This window comes from Neolamprologus brichardi, chromosome 3, assembly GCF_056152115.1.
Source record: "Neolamprologus brichardi isolate AB-2024 chromosome 3, ASM5615211v1, whole genome shotgun sequence".
Classification (NCBI taxonomy): Eukaryota; Metazoa; Chordata; class Actinopteri; order Cichliformes; family Cichlidae; genus Neolamprologus; species Neolamprologus brichardi.
The window spans coordinates 35035386-35060110 of NC_142106.1; the positions used below are offsets into that span (position 1 = coordinate 35035386).

The 24725-nt window shown below is 39.3% G+C and overlaps 3 protein-coding genes across 3 annotated transcripts; 2 read left to right on the forward strand and 1 right to left on the reverse strand.

Annotated features, from left to right (window-relative positions):
- The first annotated feature begins 343 nt into the window (after window positions 1–343).
- On the forward strand, window positions 344–9195 carry pcolceb (procollagen C-endopeptidase enhancer b). The gene is made up of 9 exons (XM_006801728.2): window positions 344–435; window positions 1595–1703; window positions 3229–3487; window positions 3667–3791; window positions 6412–6548; window positions 6710–7506; window positions 7617–7697; window positions 8183–8353; window positions 8837–9195. Exons 1-9 carry the CDS (start codon window positions 347–349, stop codon window positions 8965–8967), a joined length of 1899 nt encoding a protein of 632 aa, XP_006801791.1. The 5' UTR covers window positions 344–346; the 3' UTR covers window positions 8968–9195.
- Window positions 9196–13730: 4535 nt separating this feature from the next.
- Window positions 13731–15932, reverse strand: LOC148104260 (transmembrane protein 272-like). The gene is made up of 4 exons (XM_087837056.1): window positions 15878–15932; window positions 15740–15790; window positions 15447–15611; window positions 13731–13972 (listed from the first exon to the last, which is right to left on the reverse strand). The coding sequence occupies exons 1-4, from the start codon at window positions 15930–15932 to the stop codon at window positions 13761–13763; spliced, it is 483 nt and encodes a 160-aa protein (XP_087693182.1). The 3' UTR covers window positions 13731–13760.
- Window positions 15933–18444: 2512 nt separating this feature from the next.
- On the forward strand, window positions 18445–21992 carry LOC118454989 (cornifelin homolog B-like). The gene is made up of 4 exons (XM_035912485.2): window positions 18445–18625; window positions 19594–19692; window positions 20773–20918; window positions 21718–21992. Exons 2-4 carry the CDS (start codon window positions 19596–19598, stop codon window positions 21805–21807), a joined length of 333 nt encoding a protein of 110 aa, XP_035768378.2. The 5' UTR covers window positions 18445–18625; window positions 19594–19595; the 3' UTR covers window positions 21808–21992.
- Window positions 21993–24725: the final 2733 nt, after the last annotated feature.

A 24725-nucleotide genomic window follows, 5' to 3' on the forward strand; every position in this document is an offset into this window, starting at 1 on the left:
GCAGCGCTGTGAAGTGGTCATTATACATGCTGCAACACAGGCCCTCTGTAGGCACACACCTACAGAAACTTACCTTCTGCATATACTTCATTAGTCTACCTGTTAATGAGCAACACAAGCACACTGTACAGATCCACTCTGGCTGTGAATCAGTGTAAACAACACTTTTTACTGCCAGTGACCTGCATTCTCTGTAACACCCCACCATCCAACCATCACTTCCTCTCCTCTCCCTGCCTCCCCTCCCCTTCCCAAAACCTTACCCCTCTCCACGCCTCTGCGCTGCTTCTCCCTCCTCCTTTTCGCTTCTGCACTCTCGTCTTTCCCAATCCGGGAAGACAGCAGGATGGAGGACAGGGTGTGGACCCCCATGTGCCTTCTTGTCATTTTGTCCTTGGGATGGACTGATGCTCAGACTAATGACACTAACGCAAGGTAAGGTGTGCGCAGCAAAGTTATTCTGCATGTATGAGCTGTCAATGTGCCCTTTGTGAATCAATTTTCTTTTCAGTATGTGCACATGTGGCAAGCAATTTTCAAGCCCACATCAGTCTGGATTAACTACTGTGCATGTGTGAGACTGTTTCCTCTCCTGGTCGCAGTATTGTGATTACCGAAAGCTCGGTAGAAATAGAAGGGTGTAGCGTTAGAAAGATGTGGTCGGCGTCCCATAAACACACAGACAGGCAGGCGGACACATAATGACAGCGTGCTGTAATTTATTGTGATTAAATCTGGGTAGATGTACCAGCAGCAGTGCTCTCGTGCCATATAGTTTGTTTTTCTTGTTGCAGCTGAGAAGTAAATCTTCCTGAAATTCTTTGTTTGTGCAGTTCCACACAAACAAGGTGTAAATTGAACATGAGAGACAAACAAATGCCTGTGGCCTGCTGAGCTCCTGAGGGTCAGAAGGGAGGGGACTCCAAAACTGGAATATTTTGGCCAAGTGTGGCCTTAGAGTACCACAATAGACACACCATGCATGCCTGGAGAATTTGAAAGACAGGAAAACAGCTCTGTAATGTAAGGGATTGTAAATTTTGCCTCACTGGCTGCTACAGAGTAAAATTTAAACCTAATTTCCAGCTGCAGAGTTTCTGGAGGAAAACCAGATGCCAGATAAGCCAACATCTAAATTAACGAGTCTGGGCCCGGCCCGCACGGCAAAATTAAAAGTTGAAGCTGGCGCTGCTTTGATGTGTGTTTATCCGAGTGCGAAAGAGTGGGTGTGTGTGCCACCAAACCGTGTGTGATTGGGCTGCTGTGCGGCGGTGTTTGCAAAGCGAACGCGTACAGTTTTCTTGCGGTGCAGTCAGAGTGTGGCGATAACACATCTACTGTGTGTTAACAGTCCTGGTTTGGTTTGGCCAACTTCTATGAAAAAAAAAAACATACCATGAGAGTTTACTGGGAACTTTCCCAGCCTTGGAGAACAGAGAAAGACTGTGTTTTTCACATCTAAACGTGTGTGTGTGTGTGTGTGCAGGTTTTCACCTCAATGCTCTTCAGTATAGCTGCGTAAGCAAGCAGCATTTCCTGAAGCCCACAGCGCATGAAGTGAAGGGCAGAATTTCTTTTTCTCTTTCTCTTTCAGGCCAGTCTTCCACTGTGGAGGCCACCTGGTCACAGACTCTGGCATCGTGGCCAGTGAAGGTTTTCCCAGCTTGTACAAACCCAACAGCAAATGCACCTGGTACATCACTGTGAGTCACTGAAAGTAGCTGTGATGTTTCAGTCTGGGACACGGGGATAGCGAAACAGTGGTAGCACCTATGTAGATGACTAAATGTTTTGAACTGAAGCCAAATTATTGTAGTGCCAAAAGGATGTGATTGCTGTGTGGCACTAGAAAACTAAAAAAAATGTGATTTAGAAAGAAATAGAAAAACATTTGATGAAACCAAGGTCAGGTTGACTACAGTGCTCTCAGATCAGTATACAATCTGTGCTGCCTCCTGAGCCACAGCCGCCCCCAAAATGATCAAACCAACAACAACAGGCTCATATTAAGTTGCCTCCATCATCCTACTATAAACCAGCTTGGCCCAAACTGGACTGTACCATCTCCTCATAGCTACAGGGGGAGCCAGACTGTTAGAAAGTGCTTCAACAGCACAGAAACAAGAAGCAAAACATTAATTTACTTTAGTTTTTAGTTCCTTTGTGTGTCCTGACAATTATTGGTTCATCCACATGTAAATAAACATGTTTCAAGAACTCCATTTACTGCAATTCAATTCAGTTTTATTTAAATGGCTCCAAGGCTCAAGGAGCTTTCTGTAGTAAAGTAAAGACAGTAGCACGGAGAAAACCCCAACGATCAGACGACCCCCTATGACAGCGGTGTCGATTTCCAGGCCTCAGGGCCAGTGTCCTGCAGGTTTTAGATGTGTCCTTGATCCAACACACCTGATTTAAATGACTAAATTACCTCCTCAACTAATCATTTGATTCAGGTGTGTTGACCCTGGGTGTTATCTAAAACCTGCAGGACTCCGGCCCTCGAGGCCTGCAGTTCGACACCCCTGCCCTATGAGCAAGCATTTGGCAACAGTGGGAAGGAAAAACTCCCTTTAAACAGGAAAAAAACCTCCGGCAGGACAAGGCTCAAGAAGGAGCAGCCATCTGCTGTGACTAGTTGGGGGTGAGGGGAGGAAACAGGAAATAGTGAAATGGGACTTTTTGTGGAGCAGAAAAAAAAACACTGCAGTGTTTCCTTTTGTGTTGATAATTCAAGTAACACCTATGCTATTCCTTTTTTTTTTTTTGTCATTTTAACTGTGAAATATATTATTTATTTTTATTTAATCTCCAGGTCCCTTGAGGATAACATCTACTTTTCAGATCTGGCCAACAGGCCACATTATTACAATGTTACAATTTCAGATATAGCATCAAACCACATGAAACAAAATAAAACAAGTCAGAGTCAAAATAATAAAAATACAAGGTCCGGGTTGTGAATAACAGTTGCATAGATGATCATTTTCAATGAAAGCACATTTTCAAATCTGGTTATTTTATTTTGTTAATCCATTCTTCTGGATCTATTTCCTTCAGAAACACATCTGTAGTTTTTACTCATTGATATGCTTCACTTTCAGCATCTTCTTGTTGTTTTCAGAGTAACACAAGCCGTATCAATGTTGAAGAAATAATCTGCCTTACATAACAAAAAACCAGGTTGTTCCTGTGTGTGGGTCATACTGAATCTGTTGTCCCCTCCAGGTCCCAGAGGATCATGTGGTCATGCTGTCTTTCCGCCTCTTTGACTTAGAGGCTGACCCCATCTGCCGCTATGACTACCTGGACGTCTACAACGGTCACTCCCGCCTAGTGCAGAAGTTAGGTCGATTCTGCGGGACCTTCAGGCCTGGTGCCCTTCTCTCCACCTCCAACACCATGATGCTGGAGATGGTGACGGATGAAGCCACTGGTGGAAGAGGATTTCTGGCTTCTTTCAATGCAGGGAAGCCACATATGGAAGGTAAGGACAAGTAATCCTGCAAATATTTTTACTGGGGCTCCAGCACACAGTTTTGTCTTTTTCCTGCAAACACAGGGCAGCCCCATGCTTTTTATTGTATCACCTGGCTTTTGTCTCACCGTAACATATTGTAGCACACTCTTATTTTTAACTCCATCTTCTTTTTCATATTTCCACAGAGAACCAGTTCTGTGGAGGACGACTGACCAAATCACAGGGCTCCGTAAAGACGCCCAACTGGCCTAACTCTAATTACCCAGCAGGCATCAGCTGCTCGTGGCACATCTCCGTGGAACCGAGCAATGTAAGCTGATCACACTACACTTCATACAGATTGAGAGCGGTTCTTATGATCCAGTAAAAGAAAGTTGAATTTATCATTTTATTTATTTATAGCATATCAGTGCCTTAATATTCGTTTATCTGTCAAATTATTGTGACATGTTTAAGTGAACATTTTCATAAGTAGGAGTTCAAAAACTCAGAACTGATTTACCATTAAACTTCAATTTAAAATTAGATAGCAGTAATTGAATGTGTCACCAGTTTTCTAAGTAAATATATTTTTAAAGGTGCTATTGACACAAAGAAATTAAACCGCAGATATTCAAATATTAAGTTATGTGTAATAATGAGAAATGACACAGAAAAAATATCAAAAACACTTACTGAAATGTATTTAATGCTTCATACAAAAGCCTTTGATAACACCTTCAAGAAAAAATCTCCTTTATGGAGAAACTATAGTCGCATGCATTGCTCAGGCACAATTTTGGCTCATTTTTCCCACACAAACAGTCTTCAAATCCCGAAGACACCTTTATGAACTCTGAGCATCAAAGCTTTCCATAGATTTTCAGTTAAATTCAGGTCAGTGGTTGGCTGGGTCATTCTACCAGCTTTATTTTAATCTGTGAAACCAGCTGAGTTTACTTGGATGAGGCTCATCGTCTTGCTGAAATGCCAAACCCTCGTGTCATCTTCATCATCCTGGTAGATTTTTCTCAGGTATATGAAGGTTGCCCGCGCCATATGCTGAAAAACAACCCTACACCAGGATGTTCCCACCTCCAAACTTCACTGGAACCTTCAGTAGTTTAGAAATTCTTCTGTAACCAATGCCATCGGTATGTTTTGCATAATAAGGCTGCGACGGTCTTAAGAAAGCTCATTGATTTTACCCTTCATTAGATGTTTCTTGTTGACACCTTGGTAATGAGACACCTTTTTATTGGGACTGAACCACCTGATATTAATTTGCAATAAGTGGGAGGATTGCTATCTGATTACTGAAGATTTCAGCTGGTGTCTTTACTTTTTGTACCTCCTTTTCTTCATGTGTTCAATACTTTTTCTCTTTGTCATTATTACACGTAACTTAATTCATGGACTATGGTTTGATTTCTTTGTATGTGTGGATTTGATAGGTTGTTACCGACATCGGCTCAATTTCATGTCAATAGCACCTTTAGAATTATATTTACTTAGAAAACTGCTGATGTGTTCAATACTTATTTTACCCGCTGTACATATATCTAGAATGAAGCATCAACATGTTGAAAAAAAAAGGTCAGATATCTACTGTTCCCCATATGGCCCACATATCTCTTTTGGTTATGTCACCCTAATTAACATATTAATTTGAACTCTGACATTTTCTACAGCCATGCCTAAAAGTGGCATTCTTCACATTCATATGCATTTGAAAAGTCTGTAAAATATGATGTTGATTTTTGTGACTATTCTGAACTTGTAAGTTAAATACCACAAATTAGGCCGTCTACAGATAGTTATTGACAAGAACACAAATTAGAAAACGAAGTGACATAAGTGGAAAGTAACATTCAGCGGAAATAAGGACACATGTAGGACTGGTTCACTAGCTAGGCTAGCTAGCATAAATTTTCCCGGTGGAAAAATTTAACAGCATGATGTTGCACTGAGGAACAAATGCTGAGGAATATACGCTGTACATAGCCTTCCAACTAGTGTAAAAAAAGAGAGTAATTAATCCACCTTATAGGGTTTATTTTCCAAGGGTTAAAATGTTGTACCTGGCAGCTAAAAGCACCTAATTGTTAGCAAACACCAAACATGTATTACCCTCTCAGTCAAATAGTTTAGATTGAATGATTTATAAATACTCTAGTTTCACAGTGGGTGCTTCAGTCAGTTTAATAATAAAATCCAAAGGTGTTTTCTGTATCTTCAACACTTTAAAATACTTTTATAGTTAACTCTATAAAAACTAACAATAAAGCCAATATTTCCAATCAAAGAATAAGTAGTTAAATTCTTGTGGATCTAATCTACATAACCAGTGAAGCTGACAATGCACCAGGAATGCAATAACCTCAAAACAAAAAAATGTTCAAAAAGAAAAAAATTTGCACATGATTGTTAACAAGAACTGGGCTTAAATCTTTGTGAAATATACAATTAGAAAATATGCACGGGCGCTGAGGTATCATTTTAATTTGTATTTCTATAATTTACGTGCACCAAATATTAGTCAAAATCGAATTTCAATTGACTGCATGTGCAGTTGAGTATGTTAAATGCCTTGTGTTGGAAATAAATGGCTGTAGAGGGGCCCATCACAAGGAAATGTACTTTCCTTGTAGGATACTTAATGCAGTTATCGTGTGTAAGTGTGACAGCGGCCTTGTGCCGAAGTTAAAATGAAAGACCTCTTTGAGTCCCTGCAGGCATGATCATGTGTGCCAAGAGACTGAACTAAAAGAAGGAGGGAAGGAAGCAAGAGCAAGAGAGGGAGTAAATGCACCTCTGTATTTCAGAACTCCACCACCACCTCCTGATGGCTGCACTGTACACGGCTCATGAAAATTAGTCAGAAGTAAACATGTGTTAGCGCCATGCCCTGCCAAGACTTTCATAGCTTTCTGTTTCCACCTATTTCCCAGGTGATTGAGGTACAGTTTGAGAAACTGGATCTGGAGCCTGACATGTATTGTCGTTATGACTATGTGGCCTTATTTAATGGGGGAGAAACGGATGACTCGAGGAGGATAGGAAAATTCTGCGGCGACACATCACCAGGGTGAGATACTGTTCAGATATAAGCTACTTTGAATTAAGCTAAATACATGTATACGTATCTTACAGCAGAGCTTTGCTGATGTGTTTATACTGTCACATCCCGTTTCTTCCACATGTCTGTCGCTTCATCCTTTCTTTCTACTTTCCCTGTTCCTTTCATAGCACTATAGTGACAAATGGGAATGAGCTGCTTCTCCAGTTTGTGTCTGACCTCAGCGTGACCTCAGATGGTTTCATGGCCCACTACTCCAGCGTGCCTCGTGGGTCCCGCACACCCACTGCAGGAGGAGACTTTATCCACAGACCTCAGATAACCTCCACGACAAAAACACCCACCAAACTCACCCCCAAACCAGTTCCCAAACTCAGACCAACCCCCAAGCCCAAACCCACCCCCAAACCAGTTCCCAAACTCAGACCAACCCCCAAGCCCAAACCCACTCCCAAACCAGTTCCCAAACTCAGACCAACTCCCAAGCCCAAACCCACCCCCAAACCAGTTCCCAAACTCAGACCAAGCCCCAAGCCCAAACCCACTCCCAAACCAGTTCCCAAACTCAGACCAAGCCCCAAGTCCAAACCCACTCCCAAACCACCCAAAAGGCAACCAGGAAGGCCACCGCTAGTAAAGAAACCTCCACTAAACAGACCCACTACTACTAACATCAAACCCACATCTAAACCTAAACCAACACCTAAGCCTAAACCTGAAATTAAGCCTACACCAAAGCCCAAACCTAAACCTACACCTAAAACTAAGGTCATTAAACCAACTCTTAAACCAAGAGTCAAGGTTAAACCCACACCTAAGCCCACTATAAAACCCAAAGTGAAACCTGTGAAGCCAACCACTAAGGCAGGAGTTAAACCAACAGTCAAACCTAAGATGAAACCCACAGCATCATCTAAACCAGGAGTAACCAAAGCAGTGACCAAGAAACCCGATGTGAGCAAGAAACGTAAGTACAATAAAATGAGTGTTGAATTTTTAACCTGCTTTTTACCCCCATGTATGTATTCGTGTTTACTTGTACTAGAAAGTGTTTGTTGCCGCATGTTTTTCCTACAGCTTTACCACTGAACCCACTGTGTACACAACCCTGTAAGCGGACTGGAACCCTCCAAACCAGCTTTTGCCCTCATGACTTTGGTGAGCTACAAAACAAGCTGCAGTCTGGGCTTTGCAGAACTCCTCTTCATCTATTTTCACACCTTTACACCTACAAAATGTCACTTGGTTCTACACATTTTCTCCCCAGTGAAACATGCCTTTTTTGTGATTCTAGCCCACTCTACAACTAAGTGCTTTCTAACATTCAGACACATTTACACTCAGACAAATGCATCTGAGAGCAACTTATGGTTAGTGTCTTTCCCAGTCTTTGGCATGAAGACTGGGGCACCCAGAGGTCAAACCACCAATCTTCAAATTAGTAGCGACCACTTTAGGGTGGCTTTTTAGCAATGGATATTTCACTCATAAGCAGATTCCTCAGATAATCACTCGGAAAGTCTTAAATGTTTGACCAAAGTTTAAAGAAGTCTAAACACCTTGCAATGATAACTTAATAAAAGTTAAAAAAATCTTAAATTGTTTCCCTTAGTGACCACATCTTTCTTTTTTCTTTATTTTAGTGATTACGGGTAAAGTTACATTTATAGATCCTGGTCCAAGGGGCTCAGCAACCATCGAGGTGTCACTGATCAAGGCATATAAGACAGGAAGCCTCACCTTCACCAAATCAGGACCCGCCAAAGCAGTCAAACTGACTTCTACCTGCAAGAAATGCCCAGGGCTAATCAAAGGTAAAAAATGAGACAGTTTTCTTTCTTTCCATCTTACAGAAATATTGTCACATAATACAGTTAGGGCAGGTTGTCAAACGTCTGTAAATATTGTGTACAAACTGGAATCTCTTAATGATGGCTTTCTATGTTTAGGGTACTACCAGTGCTAAAATCCAGTTCAATGTCAAACTGTATGCAGATGATATGATTTTGTATTTAACCAATAAAAGTCAGTGATTAAAGGCAATAATGTAGATAATAAAACCATATAGAGGTGTCATATTGCAGCATATATCATTGTTGCCTCTGGGATTAATAAATAACCACTACATAAAGAATAGGAGTAAAACAGAGTTTAGGATTGCTATAATGTTATTTAACAGGAATTGTTCATTTTCAGTGTTGCTTCTTTAAACGTTTCCCTTTAAAAATCACCAGCTGCTCTGATGTAAATGATAACAACTTGCTCTGGTATTTTTTTCTTCATTGTCTCTTGTCCAGGCCGTAACTACGTGTTGATGGGAAAAGTGGACACAGAGGGCAATGGCCATTTGAGCCCCTCCAGCTTCACCCTCCTCTTTAAGCCCGTTCATTCAAAAGCACTGGATGTCCTTTCTCGCAAATCATGCTGACATCGTGGCCTAAACCACCAATCAAACTGACGGCCTTGACTCTTTAGAAAATGTAACATTGCATAAAGAGTGAAAGTATTATAAGCAATATCCTTTTCATATTACAATATGGTTGAGAGAAGGAGTTACATTTTAAACATACAATATTAACATATTACTTTTGTATTTTCTATGTAAATTATAAAGTTTCTGTGTTAAAAGATACATAATAAACACAGTTTGGGGTAATTTTAGTCTCAACTATCCATTACTTTCCCTGGTACACTGTGAAGTGCTGTGCAACATAAATATCTTAGAGACCATAAAACAAATATGACATTTATCACCAGCAGCAACATGACACATGATTGTGAGGGACTGTTGTTCTACACGATGACCTCCTGGAAAGCTTGCAATGGCCTTCATATATCAACCACGCTGTCACAGATGCCACTTTAGTGTGAAGGCAGCAGACTGAACAAAGTGCTGGTCTTCAGTGATTTTGGTCCATATTAACATCACACAGTTGCTGCAGCTTTTTCAGTTGCTCATTTATGATAAAATATTTTGTTCTATCACATCCTGAAGCTGTTTTATAGTAATGAGATCTGGTGATTGTGGAGGCCATTTGAATACAACAAACTCACTGTCATATTCAAGAAACTGGTTTGAGATAATCCCATGAACTTTGCAAAACATGGTTTGTCATCCTGCTGAAAACAGTCGTCAGAAGATGGGACCACTGTGACCATAAAGGGACATGATCAGCAACAACACTCAGGTAGGCCGTGGCTTTTAAATGATGCTTATTAGTACTAAGTGACCCAAATTGTGCCAATATCCCCCACATCATAAAACCACAACCACTAGCATTAACTGTTAATATAAGGCAGGGTGCATCAGTGCTTTCATCTTGTTTATGTTCAATTTTGAACATATCTTCCAAATGTTGCAGCAGAAATCGCGACACATTAGACCATTTGACAATTCAATTTTGTAGCCTCAATTTTTGCTTCTACTGCTTCAAGGTTTGACCTGTTGTGTGTTCAGAGATGCTCTTCTACATAGCGTGGTTGTTAACAAGCGGTTATTTGAATTACTTCTGCCTAGAAAACTGCTGCTCAAAGGATATTTTCTGTCCATCTGACCATAGAGATGTGTGAAAATCTCAGTAGATGAGCATTTAAAAAAAATAAATAAATACTCAGACCAGTTGTCACGTTAATGGCTCTGTTGACCCAGCGTTTTAAGTTTTAGTTTATTTATGTTGATGTTTATGTTAAAGTTTTTTAGGTTAGCTAAGTTCTTTTGTTTATTAGATTCCTTTTGTGTTTTTCTACCCCTAAATTTAAGTTTCCCTCACCCTTTATGTTGCTGCGTGTCTTATGTTGTCAAGTTCATATTGCCATGTCTGCGTCTCATGTTTCCTGTTTTATTTTGAAGGTCTGTGTCCTATGTCAGTATAGCTTTGCTTCCTTCGTCTCGTTATGTCAGCTTAGTGTTAGCAGTTTCCCCATGTGTTTCCACTTCCCCTAATCACCTGTTGTCAGGTCGTCTGTTGTCCTTTCTGTATGTTTCCAGGGTCCAGGTATCTTTGTGTCCATGTCAGGTTTCATGTTTTGATTTTTTTTTTAAGTTTATCTTTAGTTTCCACAGTTTAGGTTATCGTTTAGCTTCATCTCTCCGTTTTGTTTTGTAATATTTTACCTGCCTTAGTAAATGTCTCGCTTTATGTTAACATTCAAGTTTAATTCCACGTCCATTCGTGTCTGCATTTTGGGTCCTCTTCATCACTCCATACAGTCTGCCTTTGCCAGACTGTGACACCAGCCCATTTAGCAGTAAAAAGCATTCAAAGTCCCTTAAATTACCTTTCTTCTCCATTCTGATGCGAGATTTGAAATTCTGTAGATCAGCTTGACCACGACAACATGCTGAAATGCACCGACTGGCTGAAGTGATCGAACGATTGCATATTTTTATTAATGAAAAGTTGAACATGTCTACCTAATAAACTGGTGATCAAAGTAGGAAAACCTGAGATACAGTGCCATCCATACTGTTTAGGACACCATTTTTGTAGTTTTGCCTCCGTACACCACCATAGTGGACTGTAAATCAAACAATCAATATTTGACTGAAGTACAGATTTTTAGCTTTAAGGGGTTTCACAAAAACTTTGTATGATTTAGTTAAGAATTACAACCATTTCACATCCCTCATCTTCAGAGATTGTCACAGTGAGTTTTTTTAATTGGGCTTCCACACTAATTGTCTTACTGTGTAATATATTTTTGTTATTAAGATTGGATTATGAAGTATTTTAGGGTATATTTTTTGTCAACATCTTTGAAAAACAATTTCACAACTCATTTTTGTACTTTTTGCTTCTTTATTCTCATATTTGCAAAAAGAGGATGAAGAAGTGCTGGGATTTTCTGAGATAAAGTACGCAGGTCTAAAAAAACTGAAAGCATTTTAGGTGATTCAGGAGTGGAAGTGAAAAAGCTACAGTTATGATGGACAGCCTCCTTAAGCTTCCCGTCATGACATATACAGAAAACATTTACGTTAAACAAGTTTATTCAGCTTCTGCACCTTCTCTGGTAACTTTCCCTGGGCACATGTGAAACAACCTGAACTTTAAAAAAAACAAAAAGCCTGTTTTTGTTTTCCTCTCATTTTTAATGACTCTTCTCTGAGGTGTTTTTGTGTTTGTTTTAGCCACATGAGATTTGAGTTTTTTCCAAAATGCAAAATTCCTGTTTTCAGTTCTCAGTCCGATGTGGTTGTGCTGATCCATGTTTCAGTGTAAAAATGTACTGGACAAAAAATAAACACACTATTATTTTTTCATCATGAAGCAAAACAAACCCCCCATGGATTGGAAACTTCTAAATGAACACTGTTTCAGAGGGATTTCTTTAGAATACAATACTGTGCAAAAACCTAGCGCAACCCCTGATTTCTTTATATTTTGGAAATAGGTGGAGTGATTTTTAACTGTACAAACATACGATGGAAATGCAGTATATAAAGAAAAAATAGTGTTTCTACAGTTACTAACAAGCTTGGAAGTCCATATTTGCTGTGACTGCGTGTTACGCCCCACTTAAAAACGAAGTGCTGACTGGGGTGAGGGGTAACACAAAGTGAAAGAGAAAACAAACTACTGTAGAATAGTTGTCATTAAAACATGATTTATTGCCCAAAACTACTGCAGTAAAAATAAACACAGGGAAGCTCTTTTCTTCAGGGTCTCCAAAGCCAAAACAACAAACAAAACACCCCCTTTAGCTAAAAATCAAACCAAGTACTCTCTAACCAAAACAAAATACAATGGCTGAGCTCCCTGCCTAACCAAAAACAGGAGAAAACAGTTGAAACAAAAATGGCAGAGAACCCCTACCTGCTTCCACAACGATGAACTAAATAACACAGTAAGGGCACACCTTTGCTTACAATAAAAGAAAGACAACCAAAGTTTCACAGAGTTTAAGTTCTCACACACACACTAAGGCCCGCTGCCCAAAACACTACAGCTCACAGCTCTGGCAAAAATGGGGGAAGTGGCAGGGGTGTGGCAGTTTAGGATAGCAGACTATATGCCGTGGCTGACGAGCTGGAACACACCTCAGCTGTGGCTCATGAGGCAGACCTGCAACACAAGAAAAGGAGAAAAAAAAACCTCTTCTACAGAGGGAGAGCCACTAGAGGTCAGCGACCGTAACACTGCGTTTAATCCTTAATCACAAATATGACAAACTTTCTCGTAATTTCTGTAAGAAGTCTTCAGGAATAGTTCTCCAGACATCTTGAAGGACATTCAAAGCTCCTCTTTGGATGTTTCTGCCTTCTGTTCTGTGTCAAACTGATCTCACACTGCTTCAATAATGTTGAGATGTGTGCAGATGCACTCACACCTGCCTGCTGCCACTCCTGAGCCGCCGCTGCACTGGTGGCACTGGTCCCACAGCTGACGATCCTGGTGCTTGCTGGACTTTCTTGGGTGACCTGAAGCCTTTTTCACAACAATTAAACCTGTTTTCTAGATGTTCTTGATGATCTGACAAATGGTTAATTTAGGTGCAATCTCAGTAGCAACAACATCCTTGCCTGTCAAGCCCTTTTTATGCAACGCAATGATGGCCGCATAAGAAGAATGATTTCAAGCATCCCCTTTTTACACATCCAGTCTGCTATTCCAACTCAATCAGCATGACATAATGATCTCCAGCCTTGTGCTCATCAACCTTCTTTCCTGTGCTACCGAGAAGATTATTGAAGCGGTCTACTTTTATGCCAGCAATGAAATGCAGTGGAAGTGTTTTTTTTGGGTTTAAGTTAATTTTCATGGCAGAGATGAACTTCGCAATTCATCTAATCACTCTTCATAACATTCGAGAGTATATGCAAATTGCCATCATAAAAACTGAAGCAGCATTTGGCCACGACTCTACTGCTTAAGACCACTTTAAAAAACAACAACAAAAAAAACCTCGGGTTGCTTGGAAGCAAAATATGAAGAAATGATGTGTGGCTAAAGACTTTTGCACATGAACATTCAGAAAGTAAACAAGCATTTTGATACACGACCAATTTACCATCTGACTAAACAGCTCTATCCAATAAATATTCTGTTTTGAGCTATTTTAAATATGCTTGTTCATTATTTTTCCTAACATTATATATATATTATTAAAAACAGTCAAATGTTTAGAGAACAGAAATCTGCTGTGAAAATAATTAAAAAAGATTAAACATTTTCCACTAAACATGTTCAAAGCTTCATTTTTTATTTATTAGTTTTCTTTTCATCCCCGCAGCAGTCTCTGAGTGTCGTTATCATCATCAGCCTCTCGTTGCTTACGACAGCAATAGGACAAGAAGAGCGCACCTAACAGGATGTAGGTCAGGTTGGTGCTCCAAAATGCAAACAGGTAGAGCGTCTTGTTGCAGTATGGATCAGCTTCTGTTGTGTTTTTATTGTAGTTCGGTTCGTAAATGGAGTAGATCATCACATTACCTGGAGAAATATTAAATAAAAAAAAAAAAAAAAAAAAAAAAGAGAGACTCAGAGGTGCTTGCTCACTAAGAAAGTAGTGCTGTAATGCATTAATTCTTATGCCACAAGAAAATCAATTCGTTCCACAACATTAACAGCTTCTCAAATGTGCTAACTCATTATTTTTTGCTTTGATGTTTAAAGCTGCACAAATTCATTTCTGGCCACATGAGAGGGGCCAAAAACCCCTCTTTATTTCTCTGTTATGAATGATCTATTTGAACTTTTAAATCAGTGAACCAGTTATTAAATGTAAGTCAACGGATCTGTTCAGAGCTGAAGTTTTCACGTACTTGAAATAAAATAAGGAAATAGCTCCTCTTTAAATTTCTTTTGAATAAGCATGTCTTACACTTCCAGTAAACAAAGGGAAACAATAATATAAGACTCAACAATTAATTTTTATTCTCTGTCAGAGACACAAGTCTGAGATCTCTATGTCACATACCCATTCATGCAATCAATATGAGTACTACTGTACTGTCATGGGGACATTCAGGACTTTCTGTTGATACCACATTTGTGCGGGTTGTGCTAACAGAGCACATGGACTTTGCAGCTTCCACATTTCATGGCCACAGCTGTCATGATTCTATTGCAGAAACTGTCTTTATCAGTTCAGTTTCAACTCTACTGAAATTACCTTCAATTTTTTTTTTTTATTTACATAGCATGAAACATGAAAACAACACAGCCGCCAAAAACATGTGGTCCTCTGATTACATCTCACAGAAAACAGACAACCAGGTTTAAGGAAATAAAAAAATCAGAGCACACAAACCAGAGGGAGCTGCTCATTTCTGAAGGTATCATTAAAACCGAAACCATTCTTCAGCATATATGTGGTCACAGCATTGCTACCTCAGGCTACCTAAGATATGAATTTACTGGTTTAGGCAGATTCTTGAAGATTAGGCTCTCTAGAAAGCGGGAACTCTTTTAAACAGAATGCAACAAGGCTGCCTCGGTCTGTAAGACCATGGAAAGATCATTGATTTTACAGGCTGGTGCAATATATTGTTACGTTACATCCTTCTGTGATCAAACAAGACCTGATGCATCACACGTCTAAAGATGATAAGGAACAAATAAATGACAATTTTAAAAAAAATGATGGAACATGTTTCTTTCAAACACAATACTTACATTACCCTCAAAAATCTAAATATGAAAATATGTTTTTCCTGGCTCTCAGTAGGTTAATCTTATTTTCCCCGCATGCACTGATAGATGGTTACTTAATCATATTATTAGCTCTAGTTTTTATTTTAGATTTGCAACATCAGCTACTCTTTTGCTCTTTTGTTTTGCTACTCATCTAATTTGGTTGGAAAATTAAAAACAAATCTGCTTTGCTTGTGCAGGCTGTCTGTAATATTTCTAAAATCATCTGACTTTTGCTGTTAAGAAACTGGATTCAGCTATCAAAGCTCACCTGTGATGAACCAGCAAACATAGAAGATGATGGCCAAAGAGCACAAAACGATGTTGCAACAGTTGTAGCACCAGCTCAGTGCCAACAAGATGGGTATGAGTATGAAAAAACACATATAGACGGGGATGAAGGGCTGCCTCGGACAGTCGGTGCTGTACACCAATCCTACAGGGCACAAGAATAAAGATAAAGATGAGTGTCTTTATTAACTGCCTTTGATTATTTGATCTTTCAAACTTTGTTTCCGGCATATAAATTAAATTCAAACATCAGTAGATGCATCTCTCACTTACCAACTACCCCTTGAGCAACGAATATGATATCGAAAATCACCAAGGTACAATCTGAAGGAAGGGAGTGATATTTTTAGTCATAAATGACACCATGCAGCAGCTGCAGATGGGCAAACATGTTTCTAATTACTCTCTTACTTAATATTACTGCCCAAGGCCTGCAGACGTGTTGTGACCTGTTGCTGTCTGGCATTATGCCTGGATAGAAATCAAACATACGAAGACACAAAGAGAGCCACATGATATTCCTCCGCCAGTCATCTCTATTTCTCAGTTACATAGCAAAAGAAAAAATATTTGTTGAAGAAGGACCAGCTCACCAAAGAAAAGTTTCATTTAAAACTTATTTATCACTGCAGGATCTAAACGCACGTCAGTATAGTCAGGGAATGAAACTTATATTATGTATTTTGTGAAAGGATTAAAGTGAGATTTTTTTGCAGGCCTACCTGTTTGTGTGTCTCACCGGACTCCTTTGGAAACATGACAAGGACTGTTGTTAGAACTTGGTGACATTTAATGTGGCTATGTGGGCAAGAGCATATTGTCTAACTTCCTTTTACAGTGTTTTCACGTTAGTGTATGCCTCTTTGTGTTCCCATTATGGTTATATGAATGAGATTTCACAGATTTTAGAGTGATTGGGTTTTTTGGTGTATGGGTTTCCATAAGCTTCACGTTGGATAGAAGAGCTCACAGAAACATTCGCTTACATTATCACAAAGCTTCTGATAATTATTCCTTATTTATAGTTTTCCTTTTGCTGTGTGTTTCTCAGCAGAAATGAAATCTGTTTGCTGTCCCAAATTGCACTTTCTGTTTTCAGTTCCCAGGCTGATGTTCTGTGTTTTTTTTTTAAATATTGGTTTAGTATGTGAAATAAAAATGTTTTTCCCCGATGCAACAATTAACAGGAAGTGAAAAAGATACAGTAAGCTATTAAACTGGATGTTTTTTTAAATCATCTATTTTGAAATGTAAAAAAACAAACAAACCCAAAACACCACAGATATTGAAAAATTAACATATTAGAACATGGAGTGTATGTAAATAGTCTTAATAGTAGTCTAAACGAATATATATATAAAAAATATGGAAAACAGTAGTTTGTAAAATCTACTAATAAATCTTTGTCATGATAACAAGGAATAAGACTTACAGACAAGCGAGGAGAATACTACTGCGGTCAGACCACACTCAAGTGAAGACTGAAGGGCAGGTCCCAGCTTAAATAGTAGTCTGCTGATTGCCAGATGATTCACAGGTGCTTGATTGCTTCAGGTGCCTCGGGGAGAGGGTGGACATTCCAGGAGGAACACATACACAGTAACCCCGCCTTAACATGAGCCTCCTGGGGACCCACTGGGTTTATGTGGATGACTATGATAGAAGTCCCAGAGCATGGTCTTATCCAGAACTACCGACCGAGGGATCCAGGAATGCTCTACTGGACAATGTCTGACATCCATGATGCGTCTCACTGAGTAGGATATGGGATATGGGACAAAAACACTTGGGCCACGGTTGGGTAATTGGTGATGCTAAAGGGCTTGACCAAGTACTCAAAGTGGCCCTGATGGGTGTTAAATTTTTCCACTGTCCCCCCCTCTCGTATCAGAACCAGGTGATAGGCGCTACGGAGATCCAGTTTTGTGAACATGGCTGCTACTTGTAGTAGCTCGAAAACAAAATTGTGAAAAGGCAAAGGGACTGGAGGACCATGGCTGTGTCCAAATTCAGGGGTTGTATCCTTCGAAGGCTGCAATTTCAGGCCGATTAAGTCACAGCAAAATAGCTAGGACTTTCCAAATTCTCTATATCAGTCATCCACCAAGGACATAGCTGCTACTGTTTTCGTTGCTAGACAACAGGACCCTTCAATTAAACCGTCGCACGTCCGGTCTTCACGGCCTTCGAAGGACTCGGTCTTACATTGTGTACTTAAATAGAAGTACAAATACTGCTGTTAAAAAATACTCTAGTAGAAGTTGAAGTACTGTAAAGAGTAGCTCTTTGGAGGATGTTTCTATTTTTTGGTGAAAAGCTGAACTTTGTGCTTTATCAACATAATGATAAATAATATCAGTAGATAGGAATAAAAACTTTAGTCTATTTTTTTTTATTCTAATTTTCTCAGCTTGAATCTGATAAAGGGGAAGAATGAAAATGATAAATATATTTGTATTTTCTGTTGCCTCCAGTTTAGAGGAGGACTTTGCCTCTGAACAGAAAAATGTGTACAGTCAGTTAGGTGGATTTAGCAGGTGGGGGAAAAACTGGTTTTAATCGATCAGTGTGGGGAAAAAAATCTTAACTCACATTAATTTGTACTGAGAGCTCGAGTAGATTTGCAGGCTGTGATCAGCTGACCTGCTGCTCTTTGAGGATGTAAACACCTGAATTATACCTGATGTGAGCAGATGTTTCATGAGTTGTCCTGGCTGATTTCCATCCTCTACACTGCCAGTAAACTCATCTTTTTTCTACATGGTATGAAGGTGGAATTTATTGAATGAATTTAAGGAACTTCAGCTAAAATTCAAATGAATCTCTGCTGAATCTCAGTTGACGTGACCTCACTCTGAGCGTGAAACCACAGCCACTGTGTACCTGACACTTAAAAAACGTCACTCCCTTTATCCTCACTCCTCCTCAGTAGGGTTAGCTAGATGCTGAAATACTACAACTTACAGATACCAGCCATCATTCCTTTGTGGTGGCAAAACAAAACAAACAACAAAAACACGCAGTCCCACTTTTAACCCCTGACTTTGGTCTTCCATGTGTTTCTGTTCAGGCTCAAAGGCTTCAATTCCTCTTTCACTCCCTGATTTGTAGTTAGATACTAAGTTGTTCCCACACAGAGCTCAGAGATCTGCAGAAAAGGTAGGACAGATATTTTATACTAATGAGCAGCTTAAAAGAGTCAGTAATCTTTGAGCTCATGATACTTTGGTATAAGTGTTATCAGGAAGACGTGCAGCTGCAATGATAGATACATTATTAATATTATTATTGTTATTATTATACTTCAACTGCAGTAACAAAATAAGCAGACTTAATGATGCATGTCACTTAGGCTGGATGCTAAATAAACATATCCATCACCGTAGATGTGACAGCTTACACCTGTTTTACTTTCTGTGTTTGAAACAGTGTTATTCTGGTATTTAATATGTTATATAATTTTGATATAGCATTTTACATTTCTGGCTTCCTAAAAATGCTGTATCATTTCGAAAATGCTGCTTTCAGTTTGCCTGAGTTGTGTTTTTACGCAAGTCACATCAGGCCTCTCCACGCCATCTTGTGGAGAGGCATGATGTTACTTCACCTGCTCTGGCTATTTCTGAAGTGATCGGCCATGAATTTGAATTTTGGCATCAAAGTTCAGACCTATGTGCACAATTACAGCAGGTTTTATTACTGCAAAATTTAGTTTTATTTATATAGTGCAAAATCACAGTCACAGTTTTCTCAAAATGCTCATGTGGCCATTAAGTTCTGCATAGTGACGTATCTATTGTTCAGTTGTACTCTTAAAGTATAAAACATATACTAACATCTGTATTTCATTGGCAGCTTATTCAGTTATTATAAGGTTATAAACATAGACACCACACAGACTTTATCAGACACCAGTTTTAAAGATGCAAAGAACACATGCATGGCCTTTATGTATATATATATATATATATATATATGTACATTCTTAGTAGTTTCTTGCACAGTGAACTTTTTTGTCTGTACTGCACATAAATAAAATGTGTCTCTGGTCTGAGGTCTTCATAGTGATTTACATGAAGCTAAAAATCCTGTTATCTGTATCTGTATTTGCGATTTATCTCCTCCAGCCATGGCTGTCCAACAGCAGCCCACCCAGGTGATGACAACTGCCAGTGCTGGACAGTGGACCACCGGCCTTTGTGAATGTTGTGTTGATATGGAGACCTGTAAGTCAACCGAGCTATTTCTGCAAACAGCAGCGATTAGTGCATCAACCGTCTCCTTAGACTTTGCTTCAGACTTTCTTTGCAATCATTTAGCAGAGAGTCTAAAGACAGTAAATATTCAAGAATTTCTTGAAGCAGTGAGACTTTCTCACCAGAATGTCCAGGTAGTAGCATTATAGAGCAACAAAGTTTAAGTTGCTTTAATGGGAACAGGATGTTAAAACTGACCTAATCTGGTCTGTTTGTGGTTTCACTCGGGGAAAGCTAAAATAGCTCCCCCTGGAGGATACCAAAAACATCACAATGGTACACCAGTGCAAAATTTAAAGTAGATCAAACTCAGTGGAGACCTTCATGTCACAGTGTCACACAGGGACATACATAACTGTGCTCTTCAACATGTTTTTTTAATGGATTATTATATCTCTGTATGTATGTTTTAAGATCTTTCCTTTTTTACAATCAGGTAAAATGTTTGAAAAAAAAAAAAGAACATTAAAAGATTTAAACAACATATCCATTTTTCCCCAAAGTGACTTTTTAAAATCAAAGACAATAAAACAAAAGATACAAGATTTTTTATTTGATATGATCACATTCATGAAACTTCTTGTAAAATCTACTAGCGTTAACATTCATAATGCCACATATGAAATGCGGAGGCATAAATGCTGTGGTGGAGGTCTTTCTGTAGGTAGAAGCAAAAGAAGAAATGCTGCCCTGCTTCAGTGGTACTCGCACAGAGGAGCATTAAAGGACAATTTGACTGACTGGAAACTGGAACAAAATCATGCAGTCAAAATATGAAGAAATAGCCACTGAAACTTTCATAATGTACAATGAGCCATGCAAAACATGATGTAGACATGAGAAGAGGAAGATGTGCAAGAAACAGACAAACTGACAGCACGGAGAAGGAGAAGTGCTAAACAATGAACTCTCCATGTCTTTATAAAACAGATTGAAACTGCAGCGTTAGTAAAAATCTATGTTGTTTGCATTGTGATTTAAAACATAGTTATTATATATGACACGTGGACATTATATATATAATAACTCTGTACATGTTTCTCCTCAAAGGTTGCTGTGGCTTTTGGTGTTTCCCCTGCATGCAGTGTGATGCAGCCAGTAAACATGGATGGTGCTGCGCACTGCCACTGCTGGATGTTTGTGGTGTGGTGTCCTGCTTACTCCGTGGGTCCATCAGGGAGCGCCACAACATTGTTGTAAGACTGCTTTGAGATGGAGGATACAGTTACAAACTACATTTAAAAGATAGATGAGGTCACTGGAGGAGGTGCAGTTTTAAGACTTCCTAAAAGTCCTGGAGGTTTCTGCTCGGAGTAATAAGTTATGATATTTTCAGAATATAGTAAAAGTCTTGAGATTGGACTTTATTATTGAATGTGTGTATTTCAGATGTGGTTCTAAAATGAACTTCATTGCATAAAATGTGGGAAGGAACCTGCGGCTGCTTGTTTGAACAAACTCTCAGATATTTGGTAACCAGCTCCACACAGCATTTTTAAAGGACACAGCTTTACTGTTCATGTTACTCTCAGTGCTGACGTCAGCCTGTTTTAACAGTTAGCTGTAGCAGGTTCCTGCCAGCATCAAAAAGCTGATAGTTAGTGAATATAGTGGAGCTTTTAGCAGATAAGGAGAAAGAGACTGCCGTCATTCATTTACGTCTTTATTGTTAGTAAAAACAGATGTTGAATGTTGTGATGTGAAATTTACTGTCTGGAAATCACAGGAAAACCTCCTCTGCATGTTTCTGTTACTAGTCATGTTGGTTTGAGTTTAGAATAATCAGTGCCGTACCTGATGCTGTAGTATTGCCCACTTTTTACACAGTGGCAACCACGACAGCACAATAATATTGTTTTTATATAGCGCCAAATCACAACAGCAGTTGCCTGAAAGTGCTTTATATTGTAAGGTGAAGAAGCTGAAATACTGCAGAGACCCCGTAACTCCTGCTGCTTCATCCTCTCTTTCTGCTTCTTCTCCTCCATCCTGCAGGGCTCGTTCTGTGATGACTGCTGTAAAGTGTGTTGGTGTTACCCGTGCGTTTGGTGCCAGATGCATCGTGAGCTGAAGATCAGGCAGTAATAGTAGCCCGCCACCTCGACTGCTGCCAGCACGCAGGTCGTCTGTGGATAGGATGCAAACAGTTCGGCTGTGTGTTGAGGGCCTATGTCACTGCTGAAGCAAAATGCTTTAAATTTGTTGTCATATTAATGTGTTGAATCCTATGTGACTTTTTCAGGCCAATAAAATCCTTTAATTTTATACAACATCATGCGTGAGATTAATTGTCCCAGTGTTCAGATACAAACTAGTCGTATTCACTAATTGTGAACTTTGATAGGATAGTGAGAAGGACGGTATCATAATATATGCAGATGAAGTAATTGTTTGTAATGTAATGTGCTTAATTCATTATAACATTACATAATATAATGCTGCTGTATTACAGCATTACTACTTCATTTAGATTTATTTGACCTAAACCATTTGAAAGAAAATCCACTGCTTCTGTAACGGTACTTTATCACCTTATATTATTTTTCCCTTAGAAAATTTGTTATAAAAATAAAAGTGCACCATGCAAAATAAATAAAAAATATCTAAATCAAGATGTGGCGGAGGTGTGGTCCCGGGCGCGGCTGCAGGGGAGGAGTGGTGCAGTGAGCTCAACGGGGCGGTGCTGGAGACGCAGGTGGGAACAGCTGAGGGCGTTTTGGACTGATGATGGTCTCCTTCCCTTTTATAGTGAGACGGGAGAGGAGCGGAGGTGAGGTGGAAATCAGCTGAGACCGACAGCTGTCAGACTGTGGTCGGTCATAACAAAGGAAACCATAAATAAACGTGGCATCTGGCGACAAAGACCTGTGCGTGTGTGTACGTGTGTAGTGCATTTCACACAAGAGTACCTGAAATCATAAACATTTGAGTTCTTTGTCCAGTAAATCTTTTGTGATACAAATTGGGTTCTTCTTATTCTGATGTGCCTCAAGCATTGCAGCATATCGTTGCTTCCAGTTGCCTGAGCCCTCTCTTCTTGCTACACTGATGTAAGCAAACGCCAGAGCAGTACACTGACACTGGAGATGTAGTCACATTCGATACCTGATCTTTGTTTACTCTTGCTTCCTGGGTGAAAATGTGTAGCAAAGAATCGCTGCAATAGTATTTATTTGCCACTACATGCCCCCCCTAATGCCTCTACATCACAGAACCTATGGCTATACAACAAATCTGAGATTCATATTTTTTGACCAGGTCATGCATGTACACAACAATGAAGCCTTGACTGCCTTAGTAAAGGTAAACACTGAAAGGTAAACACTCTTATTTTTGCCTACCTTATTTAATTACTAAATACTACAAACTGTTCTATTCACTTCATTTACACAAAGTTGTGTCCAAGGGGAAAATATGAAGAGTTTAAGAAGTTATTGGGTATCCAGACTTTTACAGACCCAAAATGGGACCTAAAATTCCCAAACTGTAAAATAATGCTTAATCTTTCACACGAGGCATACTGAGTGTCATCTGAACAATATGAAACTGAGGCTACAATTTGATATTCTGGTGTAAAGAGTCTCGATTTCTGCCAAAACATTCAGATGTTAGGGTCAGTGTTTGCTGTAAACATTATGAAAATATGGATCCATGCTGCCTTGTATCAACAGTTCAGGCTGTTAATGGTGTGAAGATGCTGGTGATATTTTTTTGGCACACTTTGGGTCCCTTAGTACTAACTAGCATGCTAGTAGTTAGGACTAGCATCATTTAAACACCAGAGCCTAACTGACCATTGTTATGAGATGTCAGAGGCTCACCTCCACTGAGGAAGTGATGATAGAAATATAACACAGAATTCAACAACAAGTATAGCTGTATGTGAATTTGCTGAAGCTAATCTTTGTAGGAGCAAAGATATATTTCATTCGATGTAACAAACGTACACATTTTGTTCGATGTACTGAATAAGCAGAAAAGTACAAAATGTGTTGATTCTGAATACTGAAGTGTCATCTGAGTTCTGAGTTAGGCAACCGGATGAGCCATAGGGCATCTGCTCAAGAGAAGGACAGAGGGACGATAAAATCAGGGAAAAATATATACAGTTGTGGCATCTGCCCTATGGCATAGGCATAGGGTTAGGGTTAGGGGGGTTACTGCATTTCTGAGTAAATATTAGGAGGTGTTTCAGGGTTTAAATCATGTGATTTCTTGGCCAGCATCATCTGCCTGATTCCAAGTACAAATTTCGTAAGTAATGCCATGTATGCAGTTTGCAGATTTCTTCTTCCTCATTTTCATGTTGTGGATGTTACACAGATGTTACAACAGACAGTTTTTCATCATATTGTGTATTAGAAACATTCAGGTTACTGTAAACAAGTTTATTGAGCTTTTACCCTCTTTGATAATTATTCGTTACATTTTTGTGGTATTTCCTTGTTATCAATTCTGAACAAGTTAGTACATTTCAAACAGGCATTTGGGATCAAACATTTTTTAGAGATTCAGAACAGTTCCCTTTTTGAGGTTTGGTTTCTCTTTTTTTTGTTTTTCTCAGCGTCTTAAGATCCGCTTTTCCAAAACTCAAAATCAAACTCAAAAGAAACATAAATAATAAAACAGAATATAATTGTTGTTTTTTTGTAGAGCAAGTCCAAGTGGAACTGATAAGGAGGATCGATAGGCAGGCAGACTAACAATTCCAAGGAAATGATCTACTGGTGCGCAATTCCCATCCCTAGACAGGACTATTTATACACATCCAGTACTTCACTACAACACTTGCCTTAATTTTTTCACATAAAAAAGGCACTTCTAAAGTATGTAAGCAGATACAAGCGACCATAATAATTTTTACTGCAGTAATGTGTTGCTCCTTTTATTATTGTTTTGGTGACGGTTCACAGAGATGCAAAAACAAAATGGTCTTCTCTGATAAATGAACCATTCATGATGCCATGGTAGAAGCAGCAGACAGAGAGGTCTTCACTGACACA

What these genes read in the sequence shown, in the direction of transcription:
- pcolceb (XM_006801728.2), top strand. Translation starts at nt 347, where the DNA reads ATGGAGGACAGGGTGTGGACCCCCATGTGCCTTCTTGTCATTTTGTCC. An exon ending in TCTCCGTGGAACCGAGCAAT is followed by an intron (nt 3,792 to 6,411) that starts GTAAGCTGATCA and finishes CCTATTTCCCAG; the next exon opens with GTGATTGAGGTACAGTTTGA. An exon ending in TGCGGCGACACATCACCAGG is followed by an intron (nt 6,549 to 6,709) that starts GTGAGATACTGT and finishes TTCCTTTCATAG; the next exon opens with CACTATAGTGACAAATGGGA.
- LOC148104260 (XM_087837056.1), bottom strand. Translation starts at nt 15,932, where the DNA reads ATGCCAGACAGCAACAGGTCACAACACGTCTGCAGGCCTTGGGCAGTA. An exon ending in CGTTGCTCAAGGGGTAGTTG is followed by an intron (nt 15,612 to 15,739) that starts GTAAGTGAGAGA and finishes TGTGCCCTGTAG; the next exon opens with GATTGGTGTACAGCACCGAC. An exon ending in TGTTTGCTGGTTCATCACAG is followed by an intron (nt 13,973 to 15,446) that starts GTGAGCTTTGAT and finishes ATATTTCTCCAG; the next exon opens with GTAATGTGATGATCTACTCC.
- LOC118454989 (XM_035912485.2), top strand. Translation starts at nt 19,596, where the DNA reads ATGGCTGTCCAACAGCAGCCCACCCAGGTGATGACAACTGCCAGTGCT. An exon ending in TTGTGTTGATATGGAGACCT is followed by an intron (nt 19,693 to 20,772) that starts GTAAGTCAACCG and finishes TTCTCCTCAAAG; the next exon opens with GTTGCTGTGGCTTTTGGTGT. An exon ending in GGGAGCGCCACAACATTGTT is followed by an intron (nt 20,919 to 21,717) that starts GTAAGACTGCTT and finishes TCCATCCTGCAG; the next exon opens with GGCTCGTTCTGTGATGACTG.